Source organism: Cervus canadensis, chromosome 9 (genome assembly GCF_019320065.1).
Source record: "Cervus canadensis isolate Bull #8, Minnesota chromosome 9, ASM1932006v1, whole genome shotgun sequence".
Lineage (NCBI taxonomy): Eukaryota > Metazoa > Chordata > Mammalia > Artiodactyla > Cervidae > Cervus > Cervus canadensis.
Window position 1 is genome coordinate 11040920 of NC_057394.1, and position 12565 is coordinate 11053484.

The window sequence follows — 12565 nt, forward strand, 5'->3', positions numbered from 1 at the left end:
TTTTTAAATTCTCTTTTTTATGTAACTATCGCTGCAGGCCAGAAATATTGCTATTCGCATTGAATTCAAAGATTCAGATGAGGAAGACTCTAAGCCTCTGAAGGTTGGTACTTTATGTGTCCACATTTTCCATTTAAAAATGCAGTTTCTGATACTGCACAGCTAAAGGGACTTAGCACATTTTAGTTGACACAAACACAAAATATGTGACATCACAGACTATGGCCACATACACTGAACCTTACAGAACAGGAATAACTGAGTGCTTGCTCTTAATTGGCAATTTCTATTTTGTAACACTCTTTAGGGCTGGGGCTTTCTTATGCATATTCAGTTCAGTAAACATATCATGTACCTTGAAAATGTTGATTCTAGTTGTAATAATAATAGTAGTAGATTATTGGTGATGTTTATTGAGTGCTTACTATATTCCAGGCTCTACAAGCAGAGCCTTATAGATATTAGATTCCTTTAATGCTCCTAACAGTCTTTTGAGTTAGGAACTCTTATTATCTGCCTTTTTTTTTTTTTTCTTTTCACATGATGGGACTAATGCTCAGAATTTAAATGAATTGTTCAGGACCATACATTATTGGAACTGGTGTTCAAACCCAGGCATTCTGGCTCCAGAACCCAAATTCTTCACTGAAACTATGGGGAAGTAATTTTCCCCAAAGGGAAGGAGATAATATGTGAAGAATATAATACAGTTTTTGCCCTCAAGAAATTCAGTTTAGTAGGAAAGGCAGTCATGGAGGAAAAGCTGCTGACACGTAGAAGATAACGGAAATGGTTTTTTGGGTAAAACTGAATGATTAGTATAAAAAATTGCCAAAAGGACACAGGAAAGGAATGAATCATCTTGAAGGATTCATGAGAGTTTGCTTGTTGTACATGGGAGGGAAGGTTGTTCAGACTGAGGGACTGTGTTAGCAAAGGCATGGAGGTGAAAGCAAGCAGTGAGCTGTTGCTGTCTACGGAGTGGAGTAGGGGTAGGGGAGGTCTGGGAGGTGAGCGAGGGGAGTCAGGGGACCTGTGGGTCTGGAGTCTTGAAAGCAGGAGATCCATCAAAGGGGGCTTCATTTGTGCTGTAGGAATGCTGCTTTCTTTACGACACATCTGAGTTTAATTTCTTGCTCTATTGATTGAATTCTGGTATCTCCCTTTGCTACTTCTCATTTTAGTGCATTTATGGCAGACCTGGTGGGCCACTATTCACAGAAAGCGCCTTTGCTGCGGTTTTACACCATCATCAAAACCCAGAATTTTATGATGAGGTAAGTGAGGTTTTCAAGGGGAAACCTAGTTTAACCAGTTTTGAGGAAAACTCTAATTTCTTTGCCTAGCAAAGCAAAATTCAAGAGAAGCTGCATATAATACTGAAATTACAGTGCTAGAACTAAATGTTGAAATATTTAGTTTACTTAATTTTTTTAATTATAAGAGCAACACATTTATTATTAAAAAAAAAATAACTTGGAAAATACAGATAATACAGAAAAGAAAAAGTCAAAATTCTTCCTGTATCACTACCACAATTAATATTCTCACCACTTTGTTCAAATGTGTACTTAAGGATAGTTAAACATCTGTTGGACCTGAGAATCTTCCTTATGTTGGGGTTTCCTTATGTAGAATTATATGCTTCCCTGGTGCCTTAGACAGTAAAGAATCTGCCTGCAATGCAGGAGACCCAAGTTCGATCCCTGGACTGGGAAGATCCCCTGGAGAAGGAAATGGCAACCCACTCTAGTATTCTTGCCTGGAGAATTCCGTGGACAGGGGAGACTGGCAGGCTACAGTCCATGGGGTTACAAAGAGTCGGACATGACTGAGCGACTAATGCACACACATGTAGAATTACAATGTAGTTCACTCAAACTACTATGTGAATCCTGCTTTTAAATAGTCAAACCTGGTTTTTCATTATGGCTTGGCTGTAGTAACAAAATGGCGTCTCTCATGTGTTTTCCAGTTCTTTCTAGAGTTGAAATACCAGCTTTCCTGTTTTGAATCAGTGAATTTAGTCCATTCATGCTATTGTAACAAAATACCGCAAACTGGGTGGCTTGTACAGAGCAGATATTAATTGCTCATGGTCCTGGAGGCTGGAAGTCTAGGATCAGGGTGCCGGCCAGCATGATCAGATGAGGGCCACCACCCTGAGGGTCACAGACTTCTCAGTTATGTCCTCACATGGCAGGAAGGACTGGGGAGCTCTATAGAATCTCTTACAAGAGCATTAATCCCATATACGGGCTCCACTCTCATGACCTAATCACCCCAAAGGCCCCACTTACTAATACCATCACCTTTGGAGCTAGGGTTTCAACTTATGAATTTGTGGGGTGGACACAAGCAGTTAGACCATAACAGTGTATTAAGGATCCATTTCTTCAACAGTCTCAGATCTCTTTTAACTGCAGGCGTTAAATCAGTTTGGAGACCAAACGCACGTTTGTGCACGGGTGACATGTTGTTGTTTTGGAATGTAAGAAAGATTTGTTATTTTTGTCTTCCCTACAGATTAAAATAGAATTGCCCACCCAGCTACATGAAAAGCACCACTTGCTGTTCACATTCTTCCATGTCAGCTGCGATAATTCAAATAAAGGAAGCACGAAGAAGAAGGATGTCATTGAAACACAAGGTTTGAATTTCATCATCCCTTTGATTGTTCACAACTTGTGCATTAGGTGGTTAAATTTTGTTTTGATTCTAAATTTGAGTACTTTCACTGAAGAAGTGTTTAGATGACGTTCGAGAAGGTAGCATGCCTGGCTCACGTGTACCTATTGTATAGGAGGTAGTTTTAGAATTCTCATCCCTTGGAGGCCAACATGCATTATGACTCTTTTCTGCAGAGGCTGTTTTCTGAGTCTTCTCAGTTTCTTACTCAGATTGGTATTAACTGTTCTTAAAGATCAGGCAATTTAGTAACATGACTGTCTTCATACATTTTCCTACACTTACAGTGATTTTTTGTTGTTGTTGTTCTTTGTTTCAACAGTTGGCTATTCCTGGCTTCCTCTCCTGAAGGATGGAAGGGTGGTGACTAGCGAGCAGCATATCCCTGTCTCAGCCAATCTCCCGTCTGGCTACCTAGGCTTCCAGGAGCATGGGATGGGCAGGGTATGGGACTTTAAGATCGGTTTACCCCAGTTCCTTCCAAAAGCATTAAAGATCAGCTAAAACAATAGTAACACACAAAAGCATGCAGTATTTTTGCCAGTCCCAATATTTTGGTTTTAGTTATTCATTTTACAAGTAAACTTAGCCCAATGGAAGGCTTCCCTGGTAACTCAGATGGTAAAGAATCAACCTGCAGTGTGGGAGACGTGGGTTCGATCCCTGGATTGGGAAGATCCCCTGGAGAAAGTAACGGCTACCCACTACAGTATTCCTGCCTGGAGAATTCCACGGACAAAGGAGACTGGAAGGCTATAGCCAAAGGGGTTGCAAAGTCAGACACAACTGAGTGACTTTCACTAGGCCACTGGAAGGCAGTGCTGGTAATAGCTATCATAATCTAGAATTATAGTTTAGGCATTTTATAAGCCCTGAACTGGTACTGCTTCAGTAGGGAAATGGAAGCTTGAGGATGAGATGGGAGTTTGTCTCTGCAAATTAGCCATGCTCAAATAAAGATATGGTCTTACAGCCATGCAAATGATTAGAAATTTGTTCCAGCTTATTGTAAGTCTAGTAAGCAAATTCCTTATCCACTTCGTAGCCCATTCTGATACATTTCTGATTCATGAAAGCCTGAATCTTCTCAGATTTCTCCAATTGGTTTGTTGATTTTATCTTCTTTTTAGCCATCTTAAATTTTATCTACTTCAGTTTTATAACATACTTAGTTAAGATCTGGTTCATTTCATTGTAAATGGCTTTTAATATCTCTGCGTTTAAATAGTGCTAAATTTGGGCCCATGTTATGGACAGATAGTTAAAATACTCAAAAATAAGGGTAAAATCATAATAGTATTCAGTTGTTATGATTGTTATTATTCAGTTATTATTCCTAGTCTGAAAATGAGAAAAGTGGAGGTTTCAGAAATAAAAACAAGCACAAATAGATGACCAACCATTTTCAGGAGCCAGGAATACTTATTATCCTGTTTATTTTATCTGGTACCTTATGCCATCACTTTCAGAATCCTGAGTTCAAGTTTGGTCAAGTGATTGGTAAAACTGGAACCATTCCCTCTCAGATGGACAATAATTCGTAGAGCTGCAACTATATAGAAAAGATAGCTTAGACAGTCTATTAGGAAGAGCATTGTACTTGGGAGAAGAGAGTGGGCGTGGTCACATGCCTACCATGAGCCAGGCGCAAGTAACAAGTCAGTGACGCTGCCTGGCACTTAGTACTTCATCAGTACACTCAACTGAAGAAGCCATGGTCACTAATCTGTTGGGATATTTTTTTTCCCCTCCATATTTTTTCAGCATTATGGTCCAGAAATTAAATGGGTAGATGGAAGCAAGCCTCTGCTCAAAGTTTCGACTCATCTGGTTTCCACAGTGTACACTCAGGTACATGCTGTTCCATTAAAATTAGCAGTGCTGGCTCTGCGAATGAATTTGCATGATTTTATTGGTAGAATAAAATCCTAATTGATATGTTACATAGATATATTTTCACTCTGTAAGTCCTTTTGTAAAGAAAGAAAGTATATATGAGGTGCTCTCATGTAATGATATAAATGGGTAGTACAAGTAACAGTTCTCAAAGTAAATTTTCCACTTTTGTTGGAGGACCTTTGAAGTCTTTTTTTTTAAATTTAATTTTATTTTTATATGATGTTTCATAGTCTCAATAAAACATGCATGCTGCGGAAGCAAATACCTCCGTGTCCACACCAGATATGCTAACAGGCTCTCATTTTCCTTTCTTCTTTTATCTCCGCAGGATCAGCACTTACATAATTTTTTTCAGTACTGTCAGAAAACCGAATCCGGAGCCCAGGCCTTAGGAAGTGAACTCGTAAAATACCTTAAGGTATCAGATGTCTTTCTTAGTAACTCCCTTTTTTCTGTTTGGTGGTGAGTGTTATTCCCACCCCTGGAAACCTTATAAGGCTGCTCTTCACCAGATGTTCTCACAGTGATATCGTCTCTAGGCTTTTAGATAGTGCCAAGGAGTAGACTCAGAAATGGTATGACTGCAGTCTTCATCCAGCCCCACATATACTTTTCTCAGGCTGGCCTAAAACATGTGATCCACAGAGAAAACCAGCCACTTGTAGGCCCTTCCTGTGAGCGCTCACTGCACACAGAGCACGGTTACAGGGACATAAAAGACAGTGACTTTAGTCCCACCATTAAGTAACTTCTAGTTCATTGTGGGGGACAACGTAACCTTGGTGAATGTGCTCTAGGTGGGGGGAGGGGGGGGAACAGAAATAACACATAAACTCCTGAGGGCAGGAGGAGAAGGGGACGACAGAGGATGAGATGGTTGGATGGCATCACCAACTTAATGGACAGGAGCTTGAGCAAACCCTGGAAGCCTGGTGTGCTACAGTCCATGGGGTTGCAAAGAATCGGACATGACTGAGTGACTGCACAACAACAATGCACGTGACCAGCCCTAGCTTTGTGCAGACGGGAGGCTCCTGGGGCGAGCAGGAGGTTGGTCCAGGGGAGTTTCACCCAGAACCTGATTCTAGGGGAGCAATAGCTAAAAATGTGTTCTAGGCATTGGGACAAAATAGAAGAAGCATGAGAAGTTGAATTGGTTTGTTTTAAGCAAGGAAAATGGAATGGGGATTCTGAAATCCCTGCTTCAAGTCCCCTTTCAGCTACATCATAGGAGCCATGTGACTTGAAGAAGAGCCTTTTATTCATTCTCCATTGCTGCTCTAACAAATTACTGCAGACTTGGTGGCTTTAAACAACACAAATCTGTTTTCTTGCACTTCTTGTAGCTCTGAAGTCTGACATGAGTCTCACTGGGCCAAACCCAGGATGTTATTAACAGGGCTGAGTTCCTTTCTGTAAGCTCTGGAGAGCTTTTCCTGCCCTTTTCCAGCTCCTAAAGGCTCCTTCATTCCTTGGCTTGTAACCCCTTCCCATATCTCAAAGCCAACAATGTTGCATCTCGGAGCATTCTTCCCCACCACTCCCCTAATCCCTCTTTGACTTCTAAGGACCCTTGTGATTGCTTTGGGCCCTCCTGTATAATCTAACAGAGTCCCCCGTCTCAAGGTCAGCTAATCTGACTAGCAGCCCTAATTCCCCTTTGCCATATAACATAGTCACAGGTTCTGAGGCTTTGGATGTGGACATCTTTGTCCAGTAGCCTGGTTGCCACTGTCTCTGTTTCAATGGGTTCCTTCCATCTGTATTTGAAGCTGAGTGGAGATTTCTCAGGGTCGGTTTACTTTTAAAAAGATAACACGAACCTTGCCATCCCATGCCTGTAGAGCCTACACGCAATGGAGGGTCACGTGATGATCGCCTTCTTGCCCACCATCCTAAACCAGCTCTTCCGCGTCCTCACCCGAGCAACTCAGGAGGAGGTCGCGGTCAACGTGACGCGGTGAGTGAGGCGGAAAGGTGGTACCCTTCTTCCCTTTCAGTCTGTCCACATCTGGAGCACAGCCATACATATCTGGGGTGCCAGTACGTGTTGAACGTGATATTTAAGAAACTTGTTTTGATCCCATATGTGGGGACCCCATCCAATGCCTTGTTTCCTTGTTTCCTGTGGTGCCAATAGGATCATCATTGTTCTACTACTACTGTGATAATAATGAAATGTTTCCATTTCCACATTACTATTCATTGCTTTATTCATTCCTGTGGTGTGTAGGGTCATTATTCATGTGGTTGCCCAGTGCCATGAGGAAGGATTGGAGAGCCACTTGAGGTCATATGTTAAGGTATGTAAATTAAACTGCCCCAGTCATTCAAATCTGTGGCTCTCCAACTTTCCTTCTAAGGACCTTTTTTTTTTCTTTTCCCTTAAATCTAGTTATTTGGGGATGTATTTGTGATGACCTCTGCTGTCTCTTCTATTCCTGCAGCCGGTGCTTGTACCTGAATGAGGGGGAAGTCTAAAGAGGGGCAGCCATTCATTTATTTCCTTAACTTCATCCTTTCAGCTACATTTCTTTTTTTAAGGGTTTTTCAAATAATGTGACCCAAATGGTGTAGAGGTTTAAAGATGGAAGGTTAGCTCTAGCCACCATCAAATTGGACTATGTAAGAAAGCAAGAGATGACATTAGATAAATGTCAACAGGTTCATCATTCACATACAATATTCAGTCAACACAGTGGCCTTTACTGTTCTGAATAGTTACACATGTTCTCTTTAGACTTGAACACCTCTGAATTGTAGTTGTATATTAGTTTATATTTAAACTAAGTTGGGGTGCTTCAAGGAATCAGTTGCTGCATGTCAGTCATGTGACACATTGATTACAGTTTTAGGGAGGTAGAGTTCTGTCCTGGAAGACCCACCAGCTGAGTCAGATGGGTCACATGTTTTGATAGGTTCCCTGAAGACACCCTGGGCTCCCTCTTCCTGTCACATGACACCCACCCTTCCCACCTTCCGTGTCCACACCCTCTCCCACCCATCCATGGTACCTGATCCCTGGTCTCCATCCTTGGGAGCCTCTCCAACTCTCAACCCATCTTGGAGAACCAGTGCACTAAAGTATATTTCCGTTTTCTTCAAAGTATGCATATAAAGCCGAGCCATATATTGCTTCTGAATACAAGACGGTGCACGAAGAGCTGACCAAATCCATGACCACAATTCTCAAGCCTTCTGCTGACTTCCTCACCAGCAACAAACTACTCAAGGTACGTCGGGAGGGCCAGTGTGGCTTTGCGGTAGGCAAATTGAAGAAACTTCAAACTTCATGGCCTGATCGATTTCACCCTCTTTGTGCTTTTGGAGACAGTCAGCACCTCCTCAAAGCGGGTAACAGAGTTAGCTCTTCAGTACCAACTTTGCTATTTATGCTTGTGCTCCAAAGACAGCCACAAGGTATTACTACATTCAGAGTGTCCCAGTCATATTCAGACCAGTGGTGGACACTGAGTCAGAGACTATCAAGGCAAGTGTCCGCGGGTGGGAGTCAGCCGAGAGGAGAGGCCACGTGTGAGATCCAGGGGCGCCTGTGGCTGGCTGTGCCGTGCTGAGCATAAGCACCCAGTTTCCCAGTGGGATGGCACTGTTTACTGTTGGACACGTGGAAGCAGGTGCATATCTGCCTTAGCCCTCGGGTCCGACCATTCGTCCAGAGGTTCAGCTGTGTTTTCAGGTCACACTTGTTTCTTGTCAGTGACCTTACTAAGGGAGTAAACGTCTCGTCTTCTGATTTGTTGTCTTCCTTACTGGATTCTTTTTTTTTTTTTCTTTCAGTACTCATGGTTTTTCTTTGAAGTTTTGATAAAATCCATGGCTCAGCATTTGATAGAGAACTCCAAAGTTAAGGTATGTCACTTCCTCTCAAGGTTTGCCTGGCAGTTCTCAAGGGACAGTCTCTTTCATTGTAGCCAACAGTTATTAATGCTCTCTGGGTGCCAGTCCCGGTACTGTTCTAGGGGCTTTCTGAGTATTAAGGCATTTTAGCTTTACAACAACCCCACAGAGGGAAATGCTAGTCTCTCCCCTTGTTTTATGGATGAAGAAGCTAAGACCAGAGTGCATGAGTGCCCAGGGCCGTGCTGTGGCACATGGAGGAAGGGGATTTTGTGACCAGTCCAGCTCCAGAGCCCACACTCATGAGCACTGTGTTATTAAAAATCCAAAGAGAAGTATGTCTTTTCCTTTGACTAGCTTAGAAATCTTCACATTTGTGGAAACAGGAGTAGCAGCTTAAGCATTCATTTAAAATGTAATTACCCAGGGTTTCTTAAATGTCTTGAAGATGGTAGAGTATTCTCAGGAACTTGGATGAGAAAATCTGATATGACCACACGGCCTCAGTAGCCAGTGAGTGGACTCAGAGACAACTCCATCCCCACCAGACACCTCCTCCTTGTGATTCCCAGATGTGTGTGACTCTCTGGGTCCTGGGCTGTCCCCTGGTCCCTGCTGGTCTCTGCCACAAGATGAACTGGCTCTGGACTGACACCACCACTGGCTATCTGAGGCTTGGTGTAGATACATATTTATAGAATTCCAGTGCAGTAAACCCAGGTGGCCATGGGCAGAATTGCTTCTGAGACTCTCTGGGTCCCAGAATTGCTGTGTAACGGGATTCTTGCTGCATCTTAGCTGTGCAGTAGTCGGGTCTCAGGGTGTATGGTCAGCAGCTGCATCTTAGCTCTGCAGAAGCGGGGTCTCGGGGCGTGTGGTTGGGTGCAGCAGGCGCTTAAGTAGGGAGCAGCCATCTTGGAGCCCAGCAGCTCCCGCGGTGAATGTGGGGAGGATAAGGGGGCCCAAGGGAGGGAGGCTTGAGCTCTGGGCCGCCTGGACCAGGGATCTGGGTGCAGAGCAAGCCTGGGGAAGGGCCGGTGGATTTTGTCAGGTGGGAGGGTGGTGGTTCAGAACCTAAAGCTGTGCTTTCTGCTACAGAGCCAGTGCTGGAGCCTGAGGAGGTTTCCTTTCTTTTTTTTTCCCCTTTTAAATCCAATTCTAGTGCACAGGGGAGATGCCAGATGGAGGTGGGCCCTGCCTTCCACAGAGTAATGCACCATCTAAATCACGCCAGCACAGCCTGCCAAGGGAAAAATCTAGCAGATTGTCTCCTTGGCAGTATGCAGCTAACTAGGCACACTCACACGCGTGTGTGCACGCACACACACACCCTCAGCATGTTATGTTATACTGCCTTTCTGTTAAAGATGTCATCTCCTATTCAAGACAGGCTCTAGGCCAGTCTTAGTCTGCTGAGACTGCCATCACAAGTACAATACTCGGGGGCTTGAACAACAGAAACTCATCTCTTTGTGATTCTGGAGGGGAGAGGTCTGAGAGCAAAGTGTCTGTAGGGCTGACTTCCTCTGAGGTGTCTCTCCTCGGTTTATGGGGGGTCTTCTCCCTGCTTGTCTGCATCCTCATATCCTCCTCGCGTGTCCTGTAAGGTTAAGGCTCATCTTGATGACCTCATTTTATCCTAATTTCCTCTTGGAAGACCCTATCTCCAAAAACGCTCCCATTCTGAGGTGCTTAGGACTTCAACATCTGGCCTCTGGGGGGTAGTCAGGGAGAGGGACACAATTCAGTTCACAAAGAGGCCCTACTGGATTTTCATTATTTTTGTCTTTAAACAAATGGGATCACTTCCTAGACTGGTGACCTGACTGCATTTTTTAAAGTAGCCAATTTGTTCAGAAGGTACTCACTGAGCCCTTATCACGTGCCAGGCTCGGAGGATGTGCAGTTAAATGCAGTGTGGTTCGTGCCCCCATGGAGATCAGGTGGGAAAATGTGCGGTTAGAACACAGGAGCCATGGTCAAGGAGGTGAGGAGCACATCTGAGACATTCCTGAGAGTGTATTTAAATCAAGTGTCAGGTGGCGCTAGTGGTAAAGAATCCACCTGCCGATACAGAAGAGGCAAGAGCCGTGGGTTCCATCCCTGGAGAAGGAAATGGCAACCCACTCCACTATTCTTGCCTGGGAAATGCCATGGACAGAAGAGCCTGGCAGGCTACAGTCCACGGGGTTGCAAAGAGTTGGACACCACTGAGCAGGCATGGATCTGTGTCATCTAGCTTAGAACTATGATAGCAAGTTAATGAAGAATTGTGTGTGTGCTTTTCTCAAGATGCCAAATTAAACCGTAGAATTTTGGGGTCAGTAGAGACCAGAAAGCCACCTTCTTGTGCAGCTGCCCCCTTATTTCACAGAGGTGGATGGTGGGGGTCTAGACCCATGAAGTGGCCTGCCCAGGATCACACAGCCTAGCAGAGCCAAGAATCATGCCAAAGTCAGAGTCACCCCTCACCAGTGTCCTGCCGTTCCCAGCCTATAGCCCAATTCTCTCCATAGATAAATATTTAGTTTATCCTTTGGGACTTTACATAGGCCACTCAAGTGCTGCCTTGCACAACCTTTTCTGTAAGTTAATTATATCCTGGTCTCAAAACAGCATTCAGAGGGTTTTTCGAGGTAGTTTATTTTAAAGCATTCCAGCTTGAAAAGAAACACAGGCATCCAAAAAGAGAATGCTTAACTGTAGCATAATTTACTATAAAAAGGGATTCGGAACACCTGCTCACCACTCGGGGGAGTCCGACACTGGTCACTTTTAGAGGGGCTCCCTTCCCCCATGACTTCTGCTCCCATGTCACCCAAGATACCACCCTTTTCCTAAATCATGCCGCCCTTCCCTGAAACCACACCTTTTTTTTTTAAGGATTTAGAAATTGAAGTAGAGTTGCTTTACAATATTATACAAATTACAGGTTGTAATTGTAATTGTGATTCATAATTTTAAAGGTTATATTCCATCTATAGTTATTATAAAATCTTGGCCATATTCCCCTTGTTGTACCGTATATCCTTGCAGCTCATTTTACACCTAATAGTTCTCACCTCTTACTCCCCTGGCTCTATATTGCCCCTCCCAATTCCCTTTCCCCATGGTAACCACTAGCTAAATCACACCTTGATCTAGTAACTTCTCTTATGCTTTTTGAAGCCTGCAGTCACTTTGCCTCATATCTTAGGAGTGATGAGTTATATATGGTTGAATTAGCTGTTTTAATGTTTGTCTTACATGTGTCGAGTTGTATGCCCTAGTCTCTTAAGTTCTTGTGCTCTGGATTTAGGGAACAAGTTCATATTTACCATTTCTGTACCATTGGTGGTTTCCAGAATCATGGTCAAATCCCCTTAGAGTTTTTCTGTTTTAGGCTGAAGATTGTCAAAATAATCCAATGTGTTTATAATCCTGACCTTGACATTTTTCCTCATTGGTGAGTCTTGTCTTCAGTTGCTGTAGGCAGGCACACAGCTGTCTCGTAGGAGCACCTGGGCCATGGTTCACATAAGAGCTAGACAGTGCTTTCAGTGTCCTTGAAGGCGCCCTTCTCAAGAAAGTCTGCCACAAACCAGCACTTGGGGTCATAGAGTGTGATGAACTTAAGTCTTCATTTTCTACTCCCGGTGCTGGCCAGGCGGTTTCATCTGACGCACATACATGGGGAGAGATAGACCTGCACACTGTCATGCTGAAGGTGAAGGCAATGTCATGTGTCCACCTTCCCATCCCCAGCCAATCAAACTGTGACCCCTTTGCAGAGGAGAGCTGAGAATCAGAGCATCTCTCTGAACTAGCATCTGAAATAGTCAACTTCCATACCACCACAGATGGACCTGTGAAGTTTAGATTGATTACCTGTGACCGTTCCAGGCTTGAGTGTTCCATAGGTGATGTGCTTAGAATGTATAATAAGTAGTTTTGGGGGAAAAGTACAAAATAGGCCTCACTGTGGCCTCCTGAGGAGTTCCCAACCCCCAGCTCCACTCTGCCTCTAAGGTCAGCGTATTTTAGGTTTTTCTTCCCTATCGTTTAGTTTTAGCAGCTATAATTTCAGCAGACTCATTTTGAGTTTCCTTCCCTCCCATGTTGACTCAAGCAAATTGTTAGC

General features: G+C 43.7%; 1 protein-coding gene across 13 annotated transcripts in view; it reads left to right on the top strand.

The window, feature by feature from the left end:
- Positions 1–12565, top strand: part of DOCK9 (dedicator of cytokinesis 9) — a 270233-nt gene that overhangs the window by 180539 nt on the left and 77129 nt on the right. For all 13 annotated transcript variants that reach the window (XM_043477992.1, XM_043477995.1, XM_043478000.1 and 10 more), the window contains exons 18-27: positions 38–103; positions 1185–1277; positions 2527–2650; positions 3011–3132; positions 4453–4539; positions 4916–5005; positions 6432–6547; positions 6821–6890; positions 7695–7820; positions 8386–8457. In XM_043477992.1, the coding sequence (XP_043333927.1) occupies positions 38–103; positions 1185–1277; positions 2527–2650; positions 3011–3132; positions 4453–4539; positions 4916–5005; positions 6432–6547; positions 6821–6890; positions 7695–7820; positions 8386–8457 (966 nt within the window). The remainder of the gene's footprint in view (positions 1–37; positions 104–1184; positions 1278–2526; positions 2651–3010; positions 3133–4452; positions 4540–4915; positions 5006–6431; positions 6548–6820; positions 6891–7694; positions 7821–8385; positions 8458–12565) is intronic.